The sequence below is a fragment of the Arachis ipaensis genome, chromosome B6, assembly GCF_059453495.1.
Source record: "Arachis ipaensis isolate K30076 ecotype BB chromosome B6, ASM5945349v1, whole genome shotgun sequence".
Taxonomy (NCBI): domain Eukaryota; kingdom Viridiplantae; phylum Streptophyta; class Magnoliopsida; order Fabales; family Fabaceae; genus Arachis; species Arachis ipaensis.
The window spans coordinates 138726693-138753799 of record NC_142441.1 but is presented as its reverse complement, the minus strand read 5'-3'; the positions used below and the strand labels follow the sequence as shown (position 1 = coordinate 138753799).

Genomic DNA, 27107 nt, shown 5'->3' with positions numbered 1-27107 from the left:
TTGTCCTTCAATCACTCTATTAACAATTTTCTTCAAATATTGATATTGTAAAACATTAATTAATAACATATATAATACCTAATATGTCTAATTGGATATTGACTAAATATGTTAATGAAAATTTATTAATTTAGTTATTTTTCTCAATTACAAAAATCTTGTTTTTAATATGAGCTAGTGACTAAATTGATAGATTTTCGTAAATATATTTAGTCAACATCTAATTGAACATGTTATGTGTCATACATGTTATCAGTTAATATTTCACATCATCAATCATTATGAAAATTGTATAAAGGACACATATGATTTATTCGTAATATTTGAAAGACTAATTTAATTAAAAAAATCTTTCAAAGACAAATTCAATATCTTTTCGGACTAATCTAACTATTAATCCTAAATAATAAATATTAAAAGCAAATACTTAACTCCTAGTTTAATAAAAACAAATTTTTGATATCTTTAAATTTGATGTCGAATTTATTGATTTTGGACTCTTGGTAAGTATTAAATATTTAAAAATTATTTATTTTTAGTAAATTAAACGATTATATAAATACCATAACAAGCACCTTTAATAAAATTCGCAGTTAATAATCTAATAAAAGGTAAATCTCATGGAAATAGATTTTATCGAAAAATAGAAAATTTTTTTTGAAATAAATAAAAAAATAATCATCTCTCAAACTAATTTTTTTTATTTTTCGAAATCTATTTTTTTTAGAATTGAAACAAGTTCGCCCATGCATCCGCGAACTTGCAAATTTAGTTAAAATTTGTCCACTACATTAACGAATTTCATTGATATTAATAAATTTGTATTAGTGTGACAAATTTATTCGTACGATTTAAATTATATTAATATATTTTTATTTTTTTATTTAATTTACATGATTTAAAATTTTAAATTATGAAATTTTTATTTAAATAAACATAATTTAAAATAATAATTTAATTTAATTTAATTTAATTTAATAAAAATAAACATAGGTCATTTATTATTATTATTATTATTATTATTATTATTATTATTATTATTATTATTATTATTATTATTATTATTATTCACACAGAGTACATTTTATAAATTTGATAATAAAAATATATTCTCTAATATATAATAATAAAAAATAATTTGATATTTAACAAGTTAAATATTTTAATAATGTATTAGAAGATATAATATTTATATCTTACTTTTATAATTTTTTATTTTAAATTCAATGTTATATATTTTAAAAATTTTATTAAATTAAAAGGAGTTTAAGATTCATCTTCACATAATTTGTCTATTTTAATACAATATTTTTAAAATTATCCATTTGTCTGTGTAAAAGCATGTAATTGATTTATTATATTATTAATTAATTATCCAAAAACTAAATGCCTAGTCCATTGAATAAGTGATTTTATTTATAATTTTTTAATTTAAAAATAATATAAATATATTAATTTTTAATTTAAAATTATCAATTTTAAATGATTAATTTTTTAAATCAAATAAATATAATTAATCATGAGTACAATAATGCGATTGCGTTTATGTTTATGTTTATTTTTATTAAATTAAATTAAATTATTTATTTAAATTATCTTTATTTAAATTTTAAATTAAAAAAATTTATAATTTAAAATTTTAAATGATGTGAATTAAATAAAAATATACTAATATAATATAAAATGTATAAAAATAAGAGCAAATTCACTGTATGAGTGGACGAATTTGTTTCAATCTCACGGAAAAAAAAAATATATATATATATATTTTTAAAAATTTTTCTTTAAAATTGTGGTTGTAGCGAGTTGGAGGCACCGCGAATCACCTTCCTCCATGTCAGTTTCTCACCTGCTGAAAATATTCGGCTTCATCACCTTAGCATTGGCCTAAAAGGAAACCTTGCAGTCGTGCAACCAAACCTTCTCACGCAACCGTCTCACCTCGCTCGACCGGGTTTACTTCTTTACGAACCGGTCCCTGCCTCCTCTGTGCGCGGTCTCCAAGATTGGTTTCTCAGCAGCCAAAGATGAAGCCGCTTCTCGTAAGTTTCTCTACTCAGCTCCACCGAACCCTATCCCCACGCCACCACTTTTTCTAATACTTTCACTTTGAGTTCAAACCTCATTCCTTGTGTGATTGTGCGCGTTTTTTTTTTAGCTGGTGATATTGAATTCGAGGCGCCACTGAAAATTGTGGAATATCCAGACCCGAAATTGAGGGCAAAAAATAAACGCATAGTTAGCTTCGATGATAATCTGAAGAGTCTTGCCCGCGAGATGTTTGATGTAATGTACAAGTAAGCACTGGTCCAATGTTATCCTCCCTTAGTACTAAGTCTTTGTTTGAATGGTTTGCTTCATTATTGTAACAAAACTTTGATTTTCTTTCATTTGGGAGATATTTTAGGAAACAAAATGCTATTTATACACTAAAATCAACCACAAAAATCAGCTACTTATAATGAGATACATGCTAGAATATAAATACACATTGAAAATAAGTTAAACAACACATGTATTTAACTATTTATACACAAATATATGGTGGTTGTATTTGGTGTAAACCTAGCATGGATGTTATGGAAATTATACTTTTTTAGATACCAAAAATGGTGGTTTAGGTGGAATCATAATTTTAAAGTAGCATCAGTGACTTGTGTTGAAATGGTTGCATTGAGTAATTCTTAACTCTATTGTCTAGAAAAACAGTTGTTTTTTACTGTTTTTAAGCAAAGGAACTATATTTTAACTTGATGGCAAGTTTAACGGTTCACAAGCTGTATTTTGTTTGGGAGTTGGGACTTTTGGAGAATGTCCCAAACACACAATAGTGATGTTAGACAACGATACATTGTTCACTACTTGCTATAGAAATCTGGGGATAAAATGAAGAAAAACAGTGGTATATACAAGTATATAAAATTAGAGCCTAGCTTATTGTTGTTATTTGGCTATTGCATATATGCCACATCAATCAAATTACACTTTCCAAGTTCTTGTCCACTGGTGCGTGTGAGGGGGTGCATTAACAGTGCCAAATTTCCTAGAGTCTAGAGATAAGCTCTGGAAGCCTGCCTTGGGCAACCCTCTACTCCATCTAGCTAGCTTATGCAGTGGAGTTAGGCCCACTCTATAATACCTTCTGATACCCCAGATTTTTTTTTTTAAAAAAAAAATCCATAATCAACCAGGAAAATAAGAGAGGAAAGAGTAATTCAGCAAATGAGAGAAAGAATACACTCTTATGTGATGTTGTGTCTTACATGGGAGGAATACTAGCATCTATTTATAATAATAGTAAAACCCTAATACTAATAAGGAAAAAATGACAAAAATCAATACTAATCCTAACAGATCATATTTGATACTCTGATATGATAGATTCTATCCTGATTTCTAACAGTTTCGTCCTCTGCATTTCCTTGTTCTGTCTTTGGTTAGCTCTTATTCTCTCTTTCCATCAAATTCTGGTTCTCTCTGGGTCTGTCAAACTCATGGATGCCTTTGTAACCTTTTTAGGTCTTGGAATAAACTAACAGTAAAAACTTTCTAGGGCTACTGTAATCTTACAAATGATAACAATTTTCCACAGAACCAATGGTATTGGTCTCTCAGCACCCCAAGTTGGAATTGATGTTCAACTTATGGTGTTCAATCCAGTGGGTGAATCTGGGGAAGGAGAGGAAATTGTTCTTGTAAACCCAAGAGTTAGCAAATACTCAAAGAAACTGTCAATTTTAAATGAAGGGTGTCTATCATTTCCTGGAATATATGCTGATGTGAAGGTAGAAAACACTCTTTCTCTTTCTCTGTGTGCTTTTATAATAGTTTGTTTTATGGAGTTGCCCCCTTTTTTATTTTGCGTGCCCAAAATGATTCCTTTCATAAAACTTCATATTTTCACCTTCCTTTTAAACACTTCTCTCTTATGAACTTTGAAACTAGTCTCTTATTTCTCTTTCATCTACTTATAGTTATTCTCTCACTCTCACCAAACAAAAATTCATTTGTTATTTTCTTTTGATAAATAAATGTCATTTCCATTTTCTGATTATGGAAATAAAATTCATTATGTGTGTTTAGCTTTTGGATAATTAATTGTAAAGGGAAAGTAGAAAGTTGATTTTATCTATGGCCCTTTTTGGTATAACGATAATTCTAAATTTGTTGAATCTGCATTGTGCTTTTCTGGTGACTTGACTCCAGAAAGGATTTCTATTTTGTATCCCTTTTGGTTATCTACTTGGATATTTAGTGGTTTTCCTTTATTGATCATACAAAAGGATCAGCATAGTTTGTTGCATGGTTTATCCACCTAGGAATATTTTCCTTCTTTTATTTTATGATACCTTGTTCTCTTTCAATAAAATATCTTTTGTCTACATATTTGTTTATCGTTGTGTTCCTTTCTTCTTGCCATGACAAACAACAAAGGAATGAGACTGTTTTAGAATTTTTCTTGTGCTGAAATGAAAGAATTTTTTCCAGTAATTGATATAAAATATATAATCAAGCTTTTCCCATGAAAGCTAAGACCAAGCTTTTATGTTGTAGTAATTTCTTTGAGCGTCCTTGAATGAATTGTTACATCAGTACACCCGAGTGATCATTCTAGTAAGCTTCAGTGTTGACATGTGGGATTTTATTTCCCTTGAAACAGTTATTAGCACAAAATGTGTCCTTAAATTTGTTATTTCATTTAGTTCAAGTGTTATCTATACTTAAGTCATGACTTCTGTAGATGAAGTCTGTCTGCTGTTTTGAGGACTGTCAACTTGTGCTCAACTGAGACAACATAACCTACTTGTCATTCTCATTTGTTTGATGATTATCCTGATGATGGTCTGAAGTATTTATTCACTCTTTCACCTCCTTAAAATTTCTTATTATTGTGGTTTAGCGACCTGAATCAGTGAAGATTGATGCACGTGATGTGAATGGAAATAGATTTTCATTCTCGTTGGATGGGCTTCCTGCTCGAGTATTCCAGCATGAGTTTGATCATCTGCAGGTTAGTTTCAACTTTATTAGTTAAATGGTTTCACATGAATGGTTTTTCCTCTATTTATTATTTTCAACTAACCTTGATGTTTCATCAATGGACAAGGAACATGAAACCCAAAACAGTTAGGTTTTGTTTAGTCAATGTTCTTCACTTCAATTGCCTGTATTATATGAAACACAAAACGCATAGGGGGTGTGTAGAATGCCAAAAAAAGAAAAACAAAAGGATGGAATTAATTTGAAATGAAATTTAATTAAATTACAATCAAATATAATTTAGAACCCATAATTTATAAAGTGAGAATTGAATTGAATTACAAACAATTATTGTGTTTCAAACTTAATCAATTATTGCATCATGCATACAATTATCGTTGTCCCCCCAAAATAACGGCCATTCTGCTATAATGTTTTGGGGTCAACCACTTAGCAATAGAATCCATGATTGACTTGTATGGTTTAGTAGGGGTGGGCAAAAAAATCCAAATTTTGGATTTTAAACAAATCCAAACCAAACCATTAAAAAAAAATCAGTTTTAAACACAAAAAAATCCAAACCAAATTAAATTTATTTTATAATTTGGTTTTAAATAGGGGTGGGCATGGTTTGGATTTTTATAAATCCAAACTTCAGAACCAGTTTTATGGTTCATGAAACCAAACTAGAATCGAATTAAAGAGAGAAACCGGTTCTAAATAGGTTTGAAAAAACAAAAACCAATTTTAAACCGGTTTTAAAATTTAAACCCGGTTTTACTTACAAACCGGTTTTAAATCCTTTTTTTTTAAATCCAAATCTAAAATCTGTTTTTTTTTATAAAATCCAGTTTTAAAACCAGTTTCTTCAACCAAAAATCCAATTTTAAAACTAGTTTTTAAAAATCCAATTTTCAAACCAGATATTTTAACAAAAAATCCACTTTTAAAACCAGTTTTTAGAAATTCAATTTTCAAACCATAATTTTTTTAAAAGTAAAATTAATACTAAAGTCATTTTAAAGTGTATAGGTTCATTACAACTAGAATTTGGTTCTTTATAAATTTAATGACAATAGATAATCTATATAACATTTAATCATTCTCAAAACATCAAAAGAATACCACCAAAAAATCTCTCTAAAACAACAACCACAAAGTATCAAAAGATGGCAAGTTGCCAACAAAATCATCAAACAACCACAACCTTTGAGGAAAATATATCTGCAAATAACAAAATATACCTTTGTCATTTTAAAATAAATATTTGAATGAAAGTATTAAACCAAATGAGAATATTAAGCATACCTAGTCATCATGAAGATTATCAATTGATGCCGCCATAGAACAAGCACCATCATTAGAGGAAAATATATCTGCCAAGGGAATCAAATTAATTATCAAGTCTATATTCAACAACTTTTAATTGGTAACTAATACCTAAATTCTAAAATAGAAAGACGACAAAAACAAAAATAAAATAAAATGAGAAGAAATATGAAAAAAATTCTATACCTTGATCAACTTGTTGAAGAACTTCACCATCATCATCTAAAGCAGAGAAAAGATCTTCCTTAAGCCAATCTCCTGTGCAGACTAAGGCCTCTACCATTTTAGGTGTTAAGGAACTGCGGTATGGATCGAAGACTCTTCCTCCAGTACTAAATACAGACTCCGAAGCTACCATAGAAACAGGTATAGCCAATACCTCGCGATTCATATTTCCAAGAATTGGAAATCGGGTTGAGTTGACTTTCCACCAGTTTAGTATATCGAACTTATGGGAGTATGGCTCGCATTCTTCTTGTAAATATCTATCAAGTTCAGATCTTGTATTTGTTCTACGACCGGTTGCTTGCAGAAAAAAGCCTATACTATGAAGATCGGTATTAATGTTGTTGGCTTGAACATCTTGCGTATCAGCTTCACTTGCTTCCTCAGAACTTTGGTATTGCTGATAAAGTAACTTTATGCACTTGGACAACTTTGACTTCAATTCGCCTCTTTTTTCTTCTCCAAATAAGTAATTCAAGAAATAATTGACATACTCAATCTTTTGCATTGGATTAAGTATGATAGCAATCAATAACAACATATTCACCGAATCAGGATTGCTCCAATATTTCTCATACTTAACCCTCATCCTTTCTGCCATTGACATAGTACTAAAATCAACAGAATCACAAGAATGACGAATAAATCGTCCAATTGCAAATACTTCCTTCATATACATATTACTGGTAACATATAAGGTACCAGAAACACGTATAGTGGCATCACTGAACACTCGCAAAAATGGTACAATGGACTCAGTATACTCCTAGTCTAAATCAGAAGGAACACCTCTCCCTTTTCCTCCATTCATCTCTCCTATATAGGTATTATCTTTCAAAGCAAGCAACGCAAATGCTTTGCGATGCTTCAAAGCTACCTCTAACATTTGACAGCACACTTTGTTTAGACTAGGAGTATGCTGAGTCCATTGTATCATTTTTGCGAGTGGTCAGTGATGCCACTATACGTGTTTCTGGTACCTTATATGTTACCAGTAATATGTATATGAAGGAAGTATTTGCAATTGGACGATTTATTTGTCATTCTTGTGATTCTGTTGATTTTAGTACTATGTCAATGGCAGAAAGGATGAGGGTTAAGTATGAGAAATATTGGGGCAATCCTGATTCGGTGAATATGTTGTTATTGATTGCTATCATAATCCAATGCAAAAGATTGAGTATGTCAATTATTTATTGGATTACTTATTTGGAGAAGAAAAAGGAGGCGAATTGAAGTCAAAGTTGTCCAAGTGCATAAAGTTACTTTATCAGCAATACCAAAGTTCTGAGGAAGCAAGTGAAGTTGATACGCAAGATGTTCAAGCCAACAACATAATACCGATCTTCATGGTATAGGCTTTTTTCTGCAAGCAACCGGTCGTAGAACAAATACAAGATCTGAACTTGATAGATATTTACAAGAAGAATGCGAGCCATACTCCCATAAGTTCGATATACTAAACTGGTGGAAAGTCAACTCAACCCGATTTCCAATTCTTGGCAATATGGCTCGTGAGGTATTGGCTATACCTGTTTCTACGGTAGCTTCGGAGTCTGCATTTAGTACGGGAGGAAGAGTCCTCGATCCATACCGCAGTTCCTTAACACCTAGAATGGTAGAGGCCTTAGTCTGCACATGAGATTGGCTTAAGGAAGATCTCTTCTCTGCTTTAGATGATGATGGTGAAGTTCTTCAACAAGTTGATCAAGGTATAGAATTTTTTTCATATTTCTTCTCATTTTATTTTATTTTTGTTTTTGTCGTCTTTCTATTTTAGAATTTAGGTATTAGTTACCAATTAAAAGTTGTTGAATATAGACTTGATAATTAATTTGATTCCCTTAACTGATATATTTTCTTCTAATGATGGTGCTTGTTCTATGGCGGCATCAATTGATAATCTTGATGATGACTAGGTATGCTTAATATTCTCATTTGGTTTAATACTTTCATTCAAAGATTTGTTTTAAAATGACAAAGGTATATTTTGTTATTTGCAAATATATTTTCCTAAAAGGTTGTGGTTGTTTAATTATTTTGTTGGCAACTTTGGCATCTTTTGATACTTTGTGGTTGTTGTTTTAGAGAGATTTTTTGGTGGTATTCTTTTGATGTTTTGAGAATGATTAAATGTTATATAGATTAGCCATTGTCATTAGATTTATAAAGAACCAAATTCTAGTTGTAATGAACCTATACACTTTAAAATGATTTTAGTATTAATTTTACTTCTAAAAAAATTATGGTTTGAAAATTGAATATCTAAAAACTGGTTTTAAAAGTGGATTTTTTGTTAAAATATTTGGTTTGAAAATTGGATTTTTAAAAACTAGTTTTAAAATTGGATTTTTGGTTGAAGAAATTTGTTTTAAAACTGGATTTTATAAAAAAAACCGGATTTAAAACCGATTTGTAAGTAAAACTGGATTTAAATTTTAAAATCGATTTTTGTTTTTTAGAACCGATTTCTCTCTTTAATCCAGTTCTGGTTTGGTTTCATGAACCATAAAACTGGTTCTGAAGTGGATCCAGTTTGGATTTATAAAAATCCAAACCATGCCCACCCCTAGTTTAGCACTCAGGGGTCAAGTTTCCCTAATTCTTTTCCAACTAATTTTAAAGTGCAACTCCTCGTAAGACCCATCATATGTGTTGTTGAAATGTCAAATCAATTTATTAATAGCATTAGCACAATCCAGCTGAGTCCTCTGTCATCACTTAATAATTCTCACATTATATGGCTCACCAATCCCACCAAATCACCCACTCTCATATTTCCCATGCTAGCTGAGAACAGGGCTGTTAGGCACCTTCTAAGTGAACTACTGGCTTGGTGCTTCTGGTTTACTGACGTGATTTTGTGTCACTACCTGCTGGTTAACACGTGGGTACTGCCTACCTATAATAATCTGTGCAGGGGATTCTTTTCTTTGAGAGAATGACTGAAGAAGTTCTTGGTAATATCCGTGAACAGCTACAGGTTAGAACAACTGAACTCTCTTTTTGTATTCTGTCAATAGTTGATTTCCCATGACCTGAGAAATACATCATGATGACATAGATAATACTAATATTTCAAAGAGATAGTAAATGAGGCAAAGGTATGCCGTTATTTGAAAATATCAATCATGTCATGTATTCTATCTTGGTGGATGTGACCAAGACTACCATAGCTTCTCTTTCTCTTAAAAGTTTATTTATCATAGTTTTTTGTATCTATACATCGATATCTATAACTATAATTGTCCCCATTAAAGGTAATTTGGTATCCAATTTTTATCCTAAACTGTCCAGCCTATCTCTCACATTGTACATATGTGAACTTAATGCTTGATGGCAGTCCTCTAGGGAAGTTTATTTCCATATATTTGTTATTTCTATATTTTCTTCAAATAAGCTTATGTTTTGAAGCTTCTCATTGCTTCAAATACAAACAAACATTTCATAGTTTATTACGTTTTTAGTGCTTAAACTGTGTAAGATCTTCCATGTCTACACTAAGTTATAATATAACATCCTGAAATTGTCTTCGACATTATCCTAAATACTGAGCAAAGTACAATGTGGATATTCCTAATGTGTTGGAATCTTAAAAAAATATTCAGTTCTTTCTTTGTTTGGTAATTTAGGATATGATTGTTAGGAGAATATAATAGAAGCATAAATCATTCATCTTCAGATACAAATGTTTTTAATGCTTGGGCATAATCATTACAGGCCTTGGAAATGAAGTATGAACAACTGACTGGAGTACCAAGTCCTGAAAAGATACAAAACAGGAGGGAAAGAAGGAATGCTGTCGGTTTTGGGAAATCATGATCAAACCTGACTCAGGTCTCTGCTTCATGGTTTTCATGATAATAAATTCCATTTTTCCTATCTGTATACTTTATGCTTCTTGTTGAAAAATGATTTGCTCCTATTTTACCAGTCAATATCAGGTACAACCATAAGCTCAACACCTACGAAGATTTCGAATTCGAAACGTTTCAAGTTTGCAAAAGTATTGGCAGGGGACTGCTCTGCAAAGAGAAAGCTGGCTGAAACATAAAACATTCTTTTTGACGCAAGTCCTTCTGGCCCAGAAAAGTGAGATTTCTAATGGATCCTATTCGTTTGTTAGCTATGAAAGAAAATACAACGAAAATCAGAGTATAGAAGAACAGGAGTGCTAAAAATGCAATCATCCTCTCTGTCTCATTATCTAAGTGTTCATTCATCATATTCTGTTTATAAAAATACTCTTCTAAAAATGTTATTTGTTGTTATTAAATTTAGTTCCTTTTGTCATGCATCTAGAAAAAACAATATATTCTGAGTGTTTCAATAACATTTAATATAATGGAAAATCAGGTTTCTGAATCTATGATAGGTTTATAACACACTCAATCATTTGTATTGTAATTGAATTAACAGCGATATTTGAGTTTAGCATGAGAAGATCTGGTGAAAGAATAGTTGTGTAAAAGCTAGATATTATATGAGTATGAAGTCGAACTCGCGAAGATTTGTGGTAAAGACTATCTTGTAAAGGAATTAAAATTTGCGAAATAGACAAGACTTAGTTGAACTAGTATAAATTCAGAGTGATTTATATTACTTTGTTCTGGAGTTTTTTCAAATAGTCTAAAGTTATTTTTTATTGTTTCTAATAATAATTTCTTTGTTCACAAGTTCAATGTTTGATAATCGGTTGTTTGAAAAAATTGTGATCTACAAAAAGGTGTTATTTACTTATTTTAGAACGATTTAATTCTTTTTTCTGTACTACTTTAATGCTATTTCATATAATGTCATATAAACTAGTATGATATTTTAGATACTATTATGAAACAAATATAGATTCTTCAGTGCTCTTAGAATAAGTAAAAAATTGTTTATTCGATGTTTATTGTTTCAACAATTGCATTAAAACATGGAGAAAGTAGAGTAGAATAACAAGTTACATGTGAATTGTAAACACGGAGTTTAGCTTAAATAGATTTGTAGCGCCAAAAATTTTATCAGAAAACCAAGGATAGCCATGAAGTACTACTAATATTCAAGCATGGTGAAAGATGGACTTATAGCCCTGTATCTGCGGTTCTGCACCAAAAATCAACACAAACTAATTCATCCAAATGAAAAATACTCAAAAGAACATTTGAGAACAAAAATTACTGAATAAAAAAAGGTACGACATCACATTACAAAATAAAATCCATGCTGCAATACACAAGATTAAAACACTAAAACTAAAAATAAAAATAAAAAACAAAACAAAACACAAAGATGAACGGTTTCCATATGCAGCAACCTTGCATATAAATGCATCTTTATTAAAAGCATGAAATTTCTAGTTTACCAACTAAACGAGATCCACGCCTAGTTCATGTAGGTCTCAATTCCAATCATATCAAGCTGCATTGGAACATAGTTCTCTGTGCCATCAATCAGAACAGAACCATTCCCAATTTCATTAGAACTGAACTTCACTGGTATATTGCCATCATACCCAGTGATGCATGCATTCTGCTGCAGGTTGTAATCCTCATTCGTTATTCTCAACTTTTTCATGGATTTCTTCAGCTGCTTCTTTGCCGCATCAGCTGCAGTGACCTCTTTGACGTAGCGCTGAAGCAATGTTTCCCCAAAGTAATAAGTCTGGTTCTTCTTCTTCCTAGGTTGTCTCTTGCTACTCTTCTTTCGCTTAGCGGCGTTCCAGTGGTTCTTAATTGTGTTCTCAGTGCGGCCGGGGAGCCTCCTTGCAATTTCAGCCCACTTGTTTCCAACTTGCTTGTGAGCTTCAATTAGTAGTTTATCCTCTTCTTCATCCCAGGAGTCCTTCTATATGTGTATAAAATAAAGGTTCAAGATAATATAGATACAATATATGAAACTCCACACATAATAGACACACGAAAAATATCGATATGATGTTGCTTGAAAGCATTGCCGTTCTAATCAGCATAAATGCATAAACATAACTACAATAAATCATAATAGACACTATCCATATAATATTTGGGAGAAAATAAAAAATTAATCCAAATAGTCCAAAGTTGTTTTATTTAACAAAAATGCTATTTGCATACTAAAACCAACTACTATATATTTATATACAAATACATATGTAATTTAATTTATTTTTAATATATATTTTGTATTTTAATATATATTTTACCTAATAACTCTAATTTTAATGGTTGGTTTTAGTGTATACCTAACATGAATGTTTTAGATATAATAAATGTATAACTATAAATGTTATACACATAGAATTATAAATGTTATGTTAAATAACATAACTTTAATTATTGTCTTCCATTCAATCTCCCTATTCTTTTAAATTGAACATTATGGAATAATTGATGAGTAAAATTGATTATGATATTAAATCTGCATACTTTTGTCAAGTTTAATGTGAATAAGTTGCAAAGCAAACTCGTTTTATATTGTCATTCGATTATAAAACTTTATTTAATATTGAGGGTGATGGAACAAAACACATCACTGAGTTTCTGGGCAACACTTTTGAATCTATTATTATGAATGAAAGGGCAAGTTATTCAAGGGGGAGAAGAATATAATAGATGTTGAGGGATCATGGATCAATATGTAATTCAGAGATAAATGGTGTTTTTAAATTTTTATAAAGAATATCTTATCGATGTAGTGATTTATAGTTAAAATAATATTAAAATTTGTTCAAAAACAACAAAAAAGAAAATGAAGAAAAAGAATTTAGGTTTAACCTGACCCATATCTTAATGGACTTTAAATTATTAATTTAAACTCAATTATTCATGGGTATTTTTTGGATCAATATTCTTTGAAGAGGTTCATTAAAAAAAATTGCTATGAATGAGTACGTATTAATAGTTCAATAATATAAATTGATACAATTATTTTTTTTTTCCAAAACTAGTTTCTAAAATTGATATATTCTAGAGTAAAAAAAAAAAAAACCACTAAATGGATTGGGTTTGGGCCAATGCCATGACCCACATTGCTGGGACTGCGCAAGGGGCTGCTGGAGGTGGACTCACTGGTTGCTAGTGACAAGGATCCGCAACATTATAAGGAGAGATTGGGAGGTGAAGATCTCTCATATATATAGAAAAGCTAACAGAGGGACCCATAATCTAACTAAGGAGAGTTTAAGTGCTAATTATGGATAACACTTTCTAAATCAACCCTCCATTACTCTTAGACTTGTTCTCTTTGATGATTTCAGAGGGGCTTATTTACCCTGTGATATAGTTTTGGGCGTATACAATATTTTTTATAGTTGATCTAACTCTTCTTATTATGCCAACCATATTATTCAATATTCATTTGGAGAACAAATAATGTTTCCCCTTTTTTTTGTAATTCGGTTGTTCATGTTGTACGGAATAAAGAGGTAAATTTGTCCATGTTGTTTGACTTTTTGTTCTGTCGTAAACCGTCAAGGTTTCAGGTTGGATCATGGATGATTTCCTGGTTCCCGAACAATTTTTTTATGGTCCAAATGTCGTTCTTGAAATGAATAGTTTTTTCTAGCTAGCCAAACGAAATTAAGATCTGGTTGGTAGTTGAACTAGTTTGGTCTTGTTTTAAACCAAGTCAAGAGCCGATATGTGAAATATCCGCTATTAGGACTAAAATAAAAACTCACTAATGCCTTTTGAGACAAAGACCTATGCCTACTAATAAATGGGAACATAAACATGGGAGAAGGTATCATCACATGCAGACCTGCTAAATCCTTATCAACACACATGCATGTTCTCACACACTTCAAATTAGAAATGGTATTCCATATCACTCACTCGTTCGTAGTCTTAAGCTTCCAATAAGTGTGTGTGTGTTTCCTTCACTAACTTTTCTCTATACTCAAACAACGAAAAAGATTAGGGTGTCGATTGTCGATGTTCAAATTGCATCGCCTGTCCATTTCTGGCACTCTCTAGGTCTACTTTTCTGACATCCTAATCTACTTTTGTTTTTAGATTGAGAGTGAGAAGCAGGAGTTGTGCTCATGGGTACAAGCTACTCTCAGCCAATTTAGTTTAATTATAGGTTTTTAATATTTTTCCACAAAAAATTCTAGAACACAATTTGAAGGCCTGCTAGTGTCATGTGCAATACATAATAGAATTAGAAGTTATTTTTCGATTTTTCACGGCATCCTGCATCTTAGCAGGCCAAGGACTAAGTCACTGTGGATCTGAATTTCATTCAAAAATTTATTGCTAACCAATGAGTTTCTGTATGCACAAGGCAAGATTCAAACTTCGATACTTGCTTAAAAAGACTAATAAGCTAACTATTAGACTAACCCAAGTTGATTAATGAAATTATAAATTTTTAAAAAAAATTGAATAAAAGATAAATAGGTTCTTAATCTTTTGTCGGCGAATATTCAAGCCTTTCAGCATTGGAAAATATATTTAGCTCTCTCATCTTTAAAAACGCGTGACATTTATATCCCTCAGTGGGGTTAGTATTAAAAAAGTTAATGCTGATCTGGAAGGAAGATTGTTGATGTGTTCGTTACGATGATGATATGAATGGTTGGCAACTACAAGAGGACAAATAGGTCCCTTTACGGTGATGGTGAGCTCTATTTCTTCAAAGTCTATTGAAGCCAAAACCATTGTTTCTACTTCTACCACTTGTTTGGGAGGGGGTTGAAGAAGGATTGTCCATGGCCAGTGATAAAGGCTCTTCAAGCACAAGGCGTGGTGGGGATAGACAAGAGAGGTTCGTTTCAACCACGAGTCATTGTGTTAGTGCCAACAGGAGATGAGAGAGATAAAATTGCGCCAAAGTGCTTCTACGATGTCTATGTCATTCTCTATGAGTCCAGAATAATCACCAATAGACTATTTCTTAGGTGCCCATACTTCAAGGTAAGTTGATATTATGTTATATTTGGATGAAACTGTAATGTGTATAATTGGTTGGTTGTATAGAATTTGATGCAGGTTAAGCAATGCTATTGTAAGTTTTTTCTCTAACTTGATGAGCACCTAAAAAAATTGGGGATATAGAGACTCAAACTTTGGGTACTGACTATGATGGTGAATGTGGAGACATTGAAGAACATTTGTTTAAAAGAAAATAATTGAAAAAGAAATTGAATGCTTTGGAGAAAAAAATGTTATCTTCAAAAATGATGAAACACCTGAATTTGTGATCAACTGTGATTAATTTGGTTGTTGTATATGTTGATGTATATGTCTTAAAAGGGTGAAAATGAATGTGGTACTTGTTGCTATTGTAATGAAAATTGTCAAGTTGGCTATATATGTGAAATGCATTTTGTCATAATTTCAATTTCTTTTTTAATGGGCTAAACAAAACACAAATATTATCAAAAGAAGCAATCCTAAGAGGATTATAATCCCATTAATAATAATAGCATAATATAAACAAAGTTGCCAGTAAGTGTATCTGACTTTCTAAAACTATATACACCACAAAAAGTTAAGTTTCACATAACTTTGACACAAACCTTCAACAATGATGCTAATGTAAACCACATTATAGAGTAATACAATCACACATTAAACCCCATGAATCATATTCAAACTCTAACTCTTGTTTCAAAAATTTTGAAATCATTTCACTCGAAACAAATTTTGTTTCTTTTACACACACACACAACATTAAATAATTAACATCACTAGGGGTGCACATAGCCCGACCCGACTCGAAGACTCGTCCCGGCCCCGATCACTTTAGGACTAATTTTGTGTGATTTCATCGGGTAAAGGTCTCAAAAATAGACCCGATCATTATTTTGGGTTGGGTCCGGGCCATAGTTCGGGTCACCCGAACTCGACCCGGTCATCATACACAATTAATATTTTGTGTTATTAGTGATGGATCATAGCTATTCTTATGTGGAATTTAAGTATTGTAAACCTTAATATTTTGTGTTATTAGTCATTATAAGACTATAAGTTAATGTTTTATGTTTAGAATGCATAAGACTTTAGACTAATGCATAATATTGTGTTATTTGTATTGATTTAAATATTTGGTGTTATTAGACAATATTAGTATTGATTGTGGTTATGCTTTAATTTTGAAGAATGGTTGGTTCTTGTTATATTTTTCTAAGTGAATTTTACCATGTCAAATAATGGTTGGAGTCTTGAAAATTTGCATATTTTTACATGCTAGCTTACAAGAAGGTATTAATGTAGTGTAATGTTAACGGCCCGGTTTTTATCCGGTATAATTATGGCCCGAAAGTGTATTGGTTTTATCGGGTCTAGGGTCGGGTTCGGGTCTAATAAATAAACCTGGTGTATATTTCGAGTCGGATCTGGGTCACATCAAACCTGGCTTCACCCGACCCATGTGCACTCCTAAATATCACATAGCACCATGTATTGTCACATCTATCTAAACACCAACACACAAAACATAGAAAAATTTCCTTCCCTCTGTAGATGATGGAAGCTTCTTCGCCAACAAAGTTAAGCGTCACATTCACCAATCACCACTTTTCAACTTAGCATAGTAGCACTATGAAGTATGAACTAAAAGACGTTTTTTTTAGGAAGAAAGAGCGTCTTTGTCTTCTCGTAGGGTTTGATGTAATTGTTGGAGTGGATTATGGATGTTATTGGAATTATGAAGAAACAAAGTGGGGTAAGGGATTAGAACGGCGTCGTTTTAAGCCACCAGAGGTGTATTTGCCTTTTTACTTTTTACCAACCATCCACATCATCACCATAATCGACACATCATCAATCTCCCTCCATTAGCATTTTCCGTTATACTTTTTAACCCCAGCACCATTGAAGAATATAAATATCACGCGTTTTCAAATGTGAGTAGGGATGACAATTTTCTTCGGTGGGGCGAGTATTCGTAGGAATTTACCCATCGAGGCAAGGGTTTGGAGGTCATCCTCCCCCCTGCGTAGGAGCGGAGAACGAGTATCCCTTTAATAAACGGGACGGGGGCAGGAAAAAAGGTACCCTCCCCGTGATACCCGTATAATACCCATAGGAATGAATTTACATATATATCCTTTTGTGTGTTTGTGTGTGTGTGGATTATGATGGAAACCTAATTCTCGCAAGCCTTTGCCTCACTCACTCACTCATCCTTTTACTATCACTCTCACATCCTAACCTAAATTCCATCTCACCCTCTCCGTGTTTCTTCCTCTCCCTTCCTCCCTCGCCGACATCTCTAACCTTCTTCTCTTGCCGTCGCTCACCTTCTTCCTCTCACTAAGTCACCGACATCAGTTCGTGATTGCTTCTCATAACGTTGCCGCCACCTCCACCTCTGCTCAACGAAGACAAAGCTACTCTAGCCATGCCTATGCTATTACCAGCTTCTTCAAATTTGTCGTCACCAACCGTGCCTTTGCTCCATCTCCCTTAGATCTGCCATCATCAGTGGCCAACAAGCTATTTGCATTCTTTTAATTATATAATTATTCAAAAAATTTTGATTTTTTTCCCCAACAATCATCATCATCATCTATGATATATATGTAAAGCTTGTATTGATTTTATACATATTGTTAATGTCTGATTTATATATCTTTTGTATAGTTTTTATGAATATAATGCATGAATATGTTTGATTTTATTATATTGTAAATTGTATTTTGTTGGAAGATGATTTAAAATGGAGGGAAACAAATCTGATTTAATTATGATGTAATTAAAATTATTTGATTGTTCTACATAATTGTAGCATTTCTATATAGATTGGAATTAAATTAAAGTTTCTTGTTAATTTTTGCTGTTTTCTTTTGCCATGTTTTGTTTTTAAAAAATACCTGCAGATATCCATGGGGACTTGAATATCTGGCGGATGGTGGGTACCTGTTACTTGCCATGGCTACGGGGCGAGGACGAGAAATTTTTGGTCTCATGGGATGGGAGACAGGGGGCTAGTATTTGTCTCATGGGGACTCGTTACCATCCTTAAATTTGAGGGAGTTAAATATATTTTTCAATCTTAAAGAACTTAAATGCCCACAAACAAAAAAATTAAAGACCTGTTTATTTTTTATTTTTTTTAGATCAATGAGTAATGGACCAAATATCCAAGGGTAGCTCATTACTGTAAAAAAAATGCCACTCTTTTTATTTGTCTTTTCGTTTTAACCAAGGTTCATACTTTTACTTGTAGGTTTAGAATCTTGAGAAATTTATATTTTATATTTAAAAATGATGATAATTCATATTAAAAAAAATCTTTTACTTTAGTTTAATTTGGATATATAATAATTTTAAATATATTACCATTGATTATATAATTAATTTTAATCAATAAAGTGAATTATTCAATCTATTTTTGTAATTATTCAATACGAATTTATAACTCTCTTATTTATTATTTAAAATTTATTTACATATATTTATATAATTAGATAATATAATTTTATTATCTATGTTTTGTGTTGTGTGTGTTTATTTATTATTCTGTTATAACTCAATTATTTCATTTAAAATAATTAAAATTTTAAACTTTTGAATTGTCAATAGTTTGAATGGTTCGATATGCAGTTCTATTTTCAAAACATAAAAAAAAAAAAAAAAACTATCATGAACTAAAAGAGGAAGAAGAGAAGAGAAGAGAAAAAAAAAAGACAAAACAACAAAATACATATTTTATTATTAAAAATATTAGTTTCAAACTAATATATTTATTATTAATGATGGAAAGTGGGATTGAAACAAAAAAAAAATTAAAATAACATCACACTTGTTAGAGTGAGGATGATGTAGACAAGCTAATAAGAAAGGAAAAGAATTAACCTTAATATCCGGCCGAAGATGATTGAACCATCTCTCTCTACATTGCTTCCCTATCCTACCGCTGACTAGTGTTGCTATGTAGGACCAATTTTTAAACCCAAAGAGTTCAACTAGATCTGTTAGTAATCTGCAAGAACACATAAAAACCCAAATTCTTAGAATATATCCACAAAAGGAACAAATTGAAAACCTATTAATGAACTTCATTAAGACTAAGAAATACCACTGAAAGCAAAACAAATATTTCTTGAAAATCTAACTTTGTTGAGAAGAATTTTGTTGAATACATCATGCAACAAGGTGATTATTACTGCCATAAAAATATCTTCACGTGAAGATAGTATTATAAATCAGTTAGATGATTGAATCAAACATATCAAATTATCTAATGGTTTGCAATACCATTTTACTTCAAAGTATCTGTGTATGAGAAAAAGAAAGAGAGAATAAATTTGGATTATATGTTATACCTATCTTCATCTGCACTCCACTGGCCTTTGATTATTTCGGTAACACTTTGTTGAATGTTGTCTTTCCTCCTTAGTCCCCTTCTTTGGGGTATTTGGTTGTTGTGAAAAGGATTTTGATTATTGTTCCAGTAAGCATTTTCTGTTGGAGTTAAGGTTGAAAGCTCATCTTGGAAATTTAAATTCATTGGCACCAATAGAGATGCATCATAAATTAGTGATGGTGTGAGAGCATCATCAATTTGAACTTGGTTTTTCTGAGATAAATCCCATAAGCTATTGTAGTTGTTTGGGAAAGCATGAATATCCTCCATTTGGTTCTTGTTTGGTGCAATTTCCATGGAGTAGAAGGTGTTTGTAATGTCTTTTAGGGATTGAAGATGGTGGAAATCGTTCTTGTATAAAATTTCATTTTTCAATGGAGGACATACAAGGAGAGATTTTTGTTGCATGGGAACCGTGGTGGATATCTCTTTCTTTATGCATGGATTTTCATAAATACTCTCAGAAAGATAAGTAAAATCCTCAAAGAAATTTTGATCAAACTCCATGAAACCTTAGAGAGAGAAAAGGTTAGTATGGACAAAGTGAGAGAGATACTATTGTGTACTAAAGAAGGCACAAAGTTAGAGAATGTACGAGGAAAGAATGGGGGTATTATGGGGGTTTTATAGTGAGATTGAAGTGACACGTGCTCATTGATGCATCAACATCAATGATCAATCCAATGGCCTAGACTCATTGTTTTTGTGACTATTGAGCTTCTTCCCTTCAGAAATTAAAGAAAGAAATTAAAATGAGTATTTTCTCTTTTTATATTCTGCCATATTTATTACTATCAAATGTTTTTAATGTAGAAAGAGAAAAATGAAATAATGATGAGGTTGTTGCAAAGTCTTTTTTATTTTAAAATAGCACAAGAAAAAATTTGGATACACATGAATTACATGTGATTGCTATTTCCATTTAAAGAGTAGAGAATCACGTTTATGGGTGGCAAAATTCTCTGAGACATATAGATTTCCGTGAATACCGCCCTGAATGGGGACCCGAAGATATAAATTTTTTTTCGCAGAGATGGAAATGGAGACAGAATTCCCCCGAAACAGGCATGGGGACCCGAGCGGCGGATTCCTATTCCGTTCTTGTTGATCTCCGAAATACGTAAATTTTTATTTAATTATCCTTGATAATTTATTTATACTATAGGTTTTTTAGTCTTTTTACATGTTACATATATATGGATAAGATAAAAACCATAATCCAAATTTGTACACTACTGTGCTGTCACCTACTCTTTTCACTGCGCTCTCCCATTTCTCACTAGACACTACTGTGACACCCCACATCAGTAACCATATATCGCCACTCACTACTCCACCATCTCCCTTCAACAGCCATCTCCCTTCATATCACGTCTAGTCTCTACTCCACCGCTCGTGTATTGCCATTATGTCGTCCCGTTCGCTAGTGTTCATCGTCGTCGTCCCCTTCGTTCGTATCCCATCTCTACATTGCCGCTTGTGTCCCATTGTTATGCCATCCCCTTCACTCGCATTCATTGTCACTGTCCCCTTCACTCGCATCCCGTTTCTGCTTCGTCGCTCGTGTCTCGTTGTTGTACCGTTCCCTTCACTTGCATTTATCGTCACCACTGTTGTCCCTCCTCCTCCTCCATTGAATTTGACGTAAGTTTGTTTGATTCTCTATTTCTGTTTGATTCTCTCTGTTTCTGTTCCTATTCCTCCTTTATTTTTTGCCATAGTAACTGAATGTTGTGTTTATTTGCTGATTTGATGTGAGTTTATTGAATTTTTTTGGGTGAACATTTGTTGAATTTGTTTAATTATTCCTATTTAATTGTTCTTGTTTGCTGAATTTGTTTAATTGTTCCTATTTGCTGAATCTATTGCACTGCGTTTATTGAATTTTTCTGTGGTTGTTTTCTTGTGTTCTTGCTTTGAGACAATTCTTGTCGTTTTGTACAGGATGACTGGATGAATGGGAGACGGGAAATGGGGCCTCAAGGAGACTGTGAGGAATGCGGAGAACGAGGATGAGAACAAATATATATTCTCTCATGGTGAGAATCGGGGCGGCGACGGGGTGAGGATTAGGGTTTTGGGACGAAGAGTAGGGAGGCATCCCCTTCTCCCGTCCTACCCCATTGACATCCTTAATCACATTTATATGTGTAAGGATCCATTGACGCTAAGTCTAAGGCTTGTCTCAGTTACATTGTTGAATATATTAAATTTAAACATTTCACCATATAGATCAATTTATGAAGCAAAGACATGGGATAGGATACAGATATATCAATTTTAAGTTTTTGTTAAATATGGAGACACAGTATATAAAATATAAAATAATTTTTAGACAAATTGTAATTGTAAGATCCTAAACTTTTGGAAGTTCTATTATGAACCGGTTTCGATTTATTTTATTTGTTCAAGATTTTATTTCCAGAAATTATTTTATCAAAGGTAACTAAATCAAGTTTTGATACATTGAATTTGAATTAAATATAATTTTTATCCAATTTTATAATAATTGGGTATTTTGTATATTTAAAATTTAAACTTTTAGTAATTGAAAAATATGAGGACCTTATATGATTTAATTTGAATAATTGAGATTTGGGATTTAATACTTTAATTTAATGAACAAAAAATTTAATTAGATTATTTCTACTTTTAAATTAGTGGTTATTTTAAAATAACATATAAGTTGATAAATAAATATTGTGTTTCAAAAAGGTTTTTATTTTATAGATTTGATTCTAATTATTATTTTATTACCTAATTTTTATAAAATTTTCAAACTATCCTTATCCGTCTTTTTCCAAAACCAAACTCTAACCCTAAAATTCAAACACACACACATACTCTTTGAAGGAAGAAAGAAAGAAAGAAACACACAGAGAGATGAAAAAAAAAAAGAAGAAAAGAAAGAAAAGAGGGAGAAGAGGGAAGAGACGGTGCCAGCGGGGCTGGGAGCCACGGTCACCGTCGTTGTCAAATGGTGGAGAGGGAGAGAGGGAGAGAGATCGAATATGAGGTGTGAGAGAGAGAGAGGCGTTGAGAGAGAAGACACGACCAAGGAAAAGGAGGCAATGTCTCGTGCCACCGTCGTGTCTGTTGCCGCGGTCGGAGCTTCGATCACCGTCGACGAAGGTCCTATCATCGTCACTACAGGCGAGAGTGAAGAGAAAAGTGACAAAGAAGGAGCCGTTCGTTGCTGCTACCATTGTCGCTATCGCTAGAGATTGCGGTTGCCTTCACCGGTGGTGGGGAACCAAGCCGTCGTCCTTGCTGCCGGAGTTAGTTGGGTTGGTGCTGCTGCCGCTGGTAAGGGTGTTCTTGCCTCTGATTCTCGTTCTTTGGATTGTTGGAGATGTCATCGCCACCGCGTGGTTGCCACGGCTACCGCTGAGACTTTCTATCATCATTGGAGCTACTGTCGCTCCATGTCCTTACTCCTTCCTAATTACAGTGAGTATTCTTGTTCGGGAACTTTTGCCGCTAGTGTTTTGTTATACATTTGTTTAGGATTTTGTGATGTTAATATCTCAAGGTTGAGCCACTGTAGTTGCGGACTGGGATTGTTGCTGCCACTGCCACATTGTTATGGCGGAGCTGCTGTGAATGTTGCGGCTGTGCTGCCGCTGTTATTGTCATGTTGTTGAGTTAATTTCAGGTAGGAACATTTTTTAAAACTTATTTTATTTCAAAAAATTATTATAAATCGATATCAATGTGAAAATTTTATTTTTAGTGATTGTGTGAGTCTTATGAATTAAATTGGACTATTTTGGAGAAATAAAATTGGTTAAATGAGGATGGATATTAAAGTAATAAAATAAATCAGAAACAATGGTTGAAACCTCTTGATGGATGGATTAGGATCTGTGAATATCTTGCTTCTTATTTAAAAGTATGAGTTGTGATTATTTGATTGCTTGGACCACTGGATAAGTGATATAGTTCATTTAAGTAAAAGTATCGGTCTGGCGTAAGACAAAAATGACTAAGGAAGGCTCTGCTAGGGTTTCTAAGCAAGAAGAAGACTTAGTGCAGCGTAGCACCAAAAAGGTGAAAACGCGTGCCAGCATTGATCCTAATCAACCAAGCGAGGACATGGAAGTTACTGGTCCTTGTGACGAAAATAAGTCAGGAGCTTCCAAAATCTCGTATAAGGATACGCTCCTCACCGTAGCGGGCTCTATCATTGAGGATGAGCATATTGACATGGAAGAGGTTAATGAAGACATACCGGATCCAGAGAATAGATGGTACCAAGATGCGGATAAAGACACCCATGAAGAGGAACCGTTCAATCCTTGTCCCACCATTCCTATTTCGAAGGAAGATTTTAACGAGTGGTGTAAACCATGGAGATCCTCACTCTATGTCAAGCTTTTGGGCAAAAGAGTTGGCTTAGGATTTATGGAACAACGTTTAAAGAGAGACTGGGGTAAGAAAGGCTCTATTAATGTTATTGATATGGATCGTGATTATTTTTTGGTTCACTTTGCAGATGCGAAAGACTACTCTCATGCTTTAATGGAAGGATCTTGGATGATTGCCGGACACTATCTCATTGTGCAAAGATGGCGACCTTTTTTCTTGGAATCTGAGAAAGCAGTGAGGAAAAGTGCTGCCTGGATTCGAATACCAAACCTCCCTATTGAGCTCTATAACTAGAAATTTCTATGGAGAGTTGGGTCTACTATTGGTCACATGCTAAAAATTGACCGGTCAACCTCAATCCATTCTAGAGGACGCTTTGCTAGGATTTGTGTCGAAATTGATCTTGCCAAAAAACTTGTCCCTAGGATCTCGGTTCTTGGATTAGAACTCTATATTGAATATGAAGGACTGCACCAAATTTGCTTCTCCTGCGGTAAGTATGGTCACATGTCTGATTTGTGCACTGATGAGCCGGTGGGTAAGACGGCAGGCCATGAAGCTGGTGCGGAAGGGAACACTATGGTTTCCGAAGATCCACCATTCGTCGAGACTGAGAACCAAAATGGAAAGAAGCAAGATTCTAGCGGTGGTAATCAAGGGAATCAAATTTCCCCTGATTTTGGGTCATGGATGTTAGTTAAACGTAACTTTAGGTGGAATAAGGGCATGAATAATCAAGGAAAGATTGGAGGCATGATTGGTCAAGATCTACCTAATAATCAGGAAAGAGAATATGAGGAAGATATGCCCACCAATGCTAATGCCTCACGTTTTATTACTTTGAATGAGGAAGGAATAAATTATTTGGCTAAGAATTCCATGCAAGAGGAAGCCATTATAGCTTCAAGTGGGCCCGAGGCCTTGATGAGCGAATAATTTATACGTTTTTTGGCATTGTTTTTAGTATGTTTTTAGTATATTTTAATTAGTTTTTATTATATTCTTATTAGTTTTTATTTAAAATTCACTTTTCTGGATTTTACTATGAGTTTGTGTGTTTTTTTGTGATTTCAGGTATCTTCTGGCTGAAATTGAGGGACCTGAGCAAAAATCTGATTCAGAGGCTGAAAAAGGACTGCAGATGCTGTTGGATTCTGACCTTCCTGCACTCAAAGTGGATTTTCTGGAGCTACAGAAGCCCAATTGGTGCACTCTCAATTGCGTTGGAAATCATACATCCTGGGCTTTCCAGCAATATATAATAGTCTATACTTTTTCAGAGATTTGATGGCCCAAACAGGCGTTCCAAGTCAGCTCAAGAATTCTGGCGTTTAACGCCAGAACTGGCATAAAAACTGGAGTTAAACGCCCAAACTGGCACAAAAGCTGGCGTTTAACTCTAAGAAAAGTCTCTACACATGAAAGGTTCAATGCTCAGCCCAAGCACACACCAAGTGGGCCCCGGAAGTGGATTTTTACACTAAACACCCTAGCTTACTCATTTTCTGTAACCCTAGGTCACCAGTTTACTATAAAAACTACTTTTAGTGATTCATCTTGTACCTCATGACACTTTACACGTTTCATATTGTATCTTCTATGGCATGAGTCTCTAAATCCCATTGTTGGGGTGAGGAGCTCTACTGTTCTTCATGAATTAATGCAATTACTACTGTTTTCCATTCTATCACGCTTGCTTTTATTCTAAGATATTCATTCGCACTTCAACCTGATGAATGTGATGATCCGTGACAATCATCATCATTCTCACCTATGAACGCGTGCCTGACAACCACCTCCGTTCTACATGTAATCAAGTTTGAATGTGTATCTATTGGGTTTCTAATCTAAGATTGGAACCTTCGTGGTATAAGCTAGAATTATTGGCAGCCATTCTTGAGATTCGGAACGTCTAAACCTTGTCTGTGGTATTCTGAGTATGATCTGGGAAGGGATGACTGTGACGAGCTTCAAACTCGCGATTGTTGGGCGTGTGACAGACGCAAAAGGATCAATGGATCCTATTCCGACATGATCGAGAACCGACAGATGATTAGCCGTGCGGTGACAGCGCATTTGGAACATTTTCACTGAGAGGACGGGAAGTAGCCATTGACAACGGTGATGCCCAACATAAAGCTTGCCATGGAAGGAGCCTTGCATGCATGAAGAAGAAGATAGTAGGAAAGCAGAGATTCAGAAGACAAAACATCTCCAAAGCCTCAACTTGTTCTTTATTACTGCATAACAAGTATTTATTTCATGTTCTTTTACTTTTTACAATTAAATCTGAGAATTATTGATATCCTGACTAAGAGTTACAAGATAACCATAGCTTGCTTCAAGCCGACAATCTCCGTGGGATCGACCCTTACTCACGTAAGGTATTACTTGGACGACCCAGTGCACTTGCTGGTTAGTTGTGCGGAGTTGCAAAAGTGTGATTGTAACTTCGTGCACCAGGCCTCAAAGGCCTTAATAGTGAATAATAAGAGTCAAATCATTCAAAAAAAAGTCTTACGGGTTGGTGCAGGTAAAAATCCACAAAGTGGTAAAATGGGCCCCTTTAATAAAGTTGGGCCACAAGGATCTGAAAAATGGTTAAAGCCTAATCCTAAAATGATCATCAAGAATCCTTCCTCCTCTCCTGAAGCTTCCAAGAGCATTGTCACCGTGTCTCCTACGAAGAAGTCTCGTGAAACTAATGATATGGAAGGGGTAGTGATGGAGTATATGCAAAAACTTCAAAGAGAGCAGAATGAGGCTTTTGTTGCTATGAAGCAAGTTGCTACAGGTCGTGAAGGTTTTGTGGTGAGGAATAATCCTCTACTGATGAATGCAAGTTCCTCTGACTCTCATATGGAAATAGAGGCTGTGCGGAGTCCAGGGAAAGATCTCGATAGGCCCCCAGATGAGAGTATGATTGA

The 27107-nt window shown here is 33.3% G+C and overlaps 3 protein-coding genes and 1 pseudogene across 3 annotated transcripts; 2 read left to right on the top strand and 2 right to left on the bottom strand.

Annotated features, from left to right (window-relative positions):
• Positions 1 to 1906: 1906 nt before the first annotated feature.
• Positions 1907 to 10899, top strand: LOC107605107 (peptide deformylase 1B, chloroplastic/mitochondrial). Its single transcript, XM_088491512.1, has 7 exons — positions 1907 to 2042; positions 2159 to 2297; positions 3593 to 3785; positions 4901 to 5011; positions 9455 to 9517; positions 10255 to 10371; positions 10469 to 10899. Exons 2-6 carry the CDS (start codon positions 2278 to 2280, stop codon positions 10354 to 10356), a joined length of 489 nt encoding a protein of 162 aa, XP_088347638.1. The 5' UTR covers positions 1907 to 2042; positions 2159 to 2277; the 3' UTR covers positions 10357 to 10371; positions 10469 to 10899.
• LOC107605108 (zinc finger BED domain-containing protein RICESLEEPER 2-like) lies at positions 6289 to 7420 on the bottom strand. Its single transcript, XM_021104969.2, has 2 exons — positions 6496 to 7420; positions 6289 to 6356 (listed from the first exon to the last, which is right to left on the bottom strand). The coding sequence occupies exons 1-2, from the start codon at positions 7211 to 7213 to the stop codon at positions 6289 to 6291; spliced, it is 786 nt and encodes a 261-aa protein (XP_020960628.1). The 5' UTR covers positions 7214 to 7420.
• An 849-nt stretch (positions 10900 to 11748) lies between the features above and the next one.
• Positions 11749 to 20354, bottom strand: LOC107647490 (transcription factor MYB98-like). The gene is made up of 3 exons (XM_016351561.3): positions 19772 to 20354; positions 19302 to 19428; positions 11749 to 12363 (listed from the first exon to the last, which is right to left on the bottom strand). The coding sequence occupies exons 1-3, from the start codon at positions 20317 to 20319 to the stop codon at positions 11902 to 11904; spliced, it is 1137 nt and encodes a 378-aa protein (XP_016207047.2). The 5' UTR covers positions 20320 to 20354; the 3' UTR covers positions 11749 to 11901.
• A 3439-nt stretch (positions 20355 to 23793) lies between these two features.
• On the top strand, positions 23794 to 25116 carry LOC148562901 (uncharacterized; annotated as a pseudogene).
• Positions 25117 to 27107: the final 1991 nt, after the last annotated feature.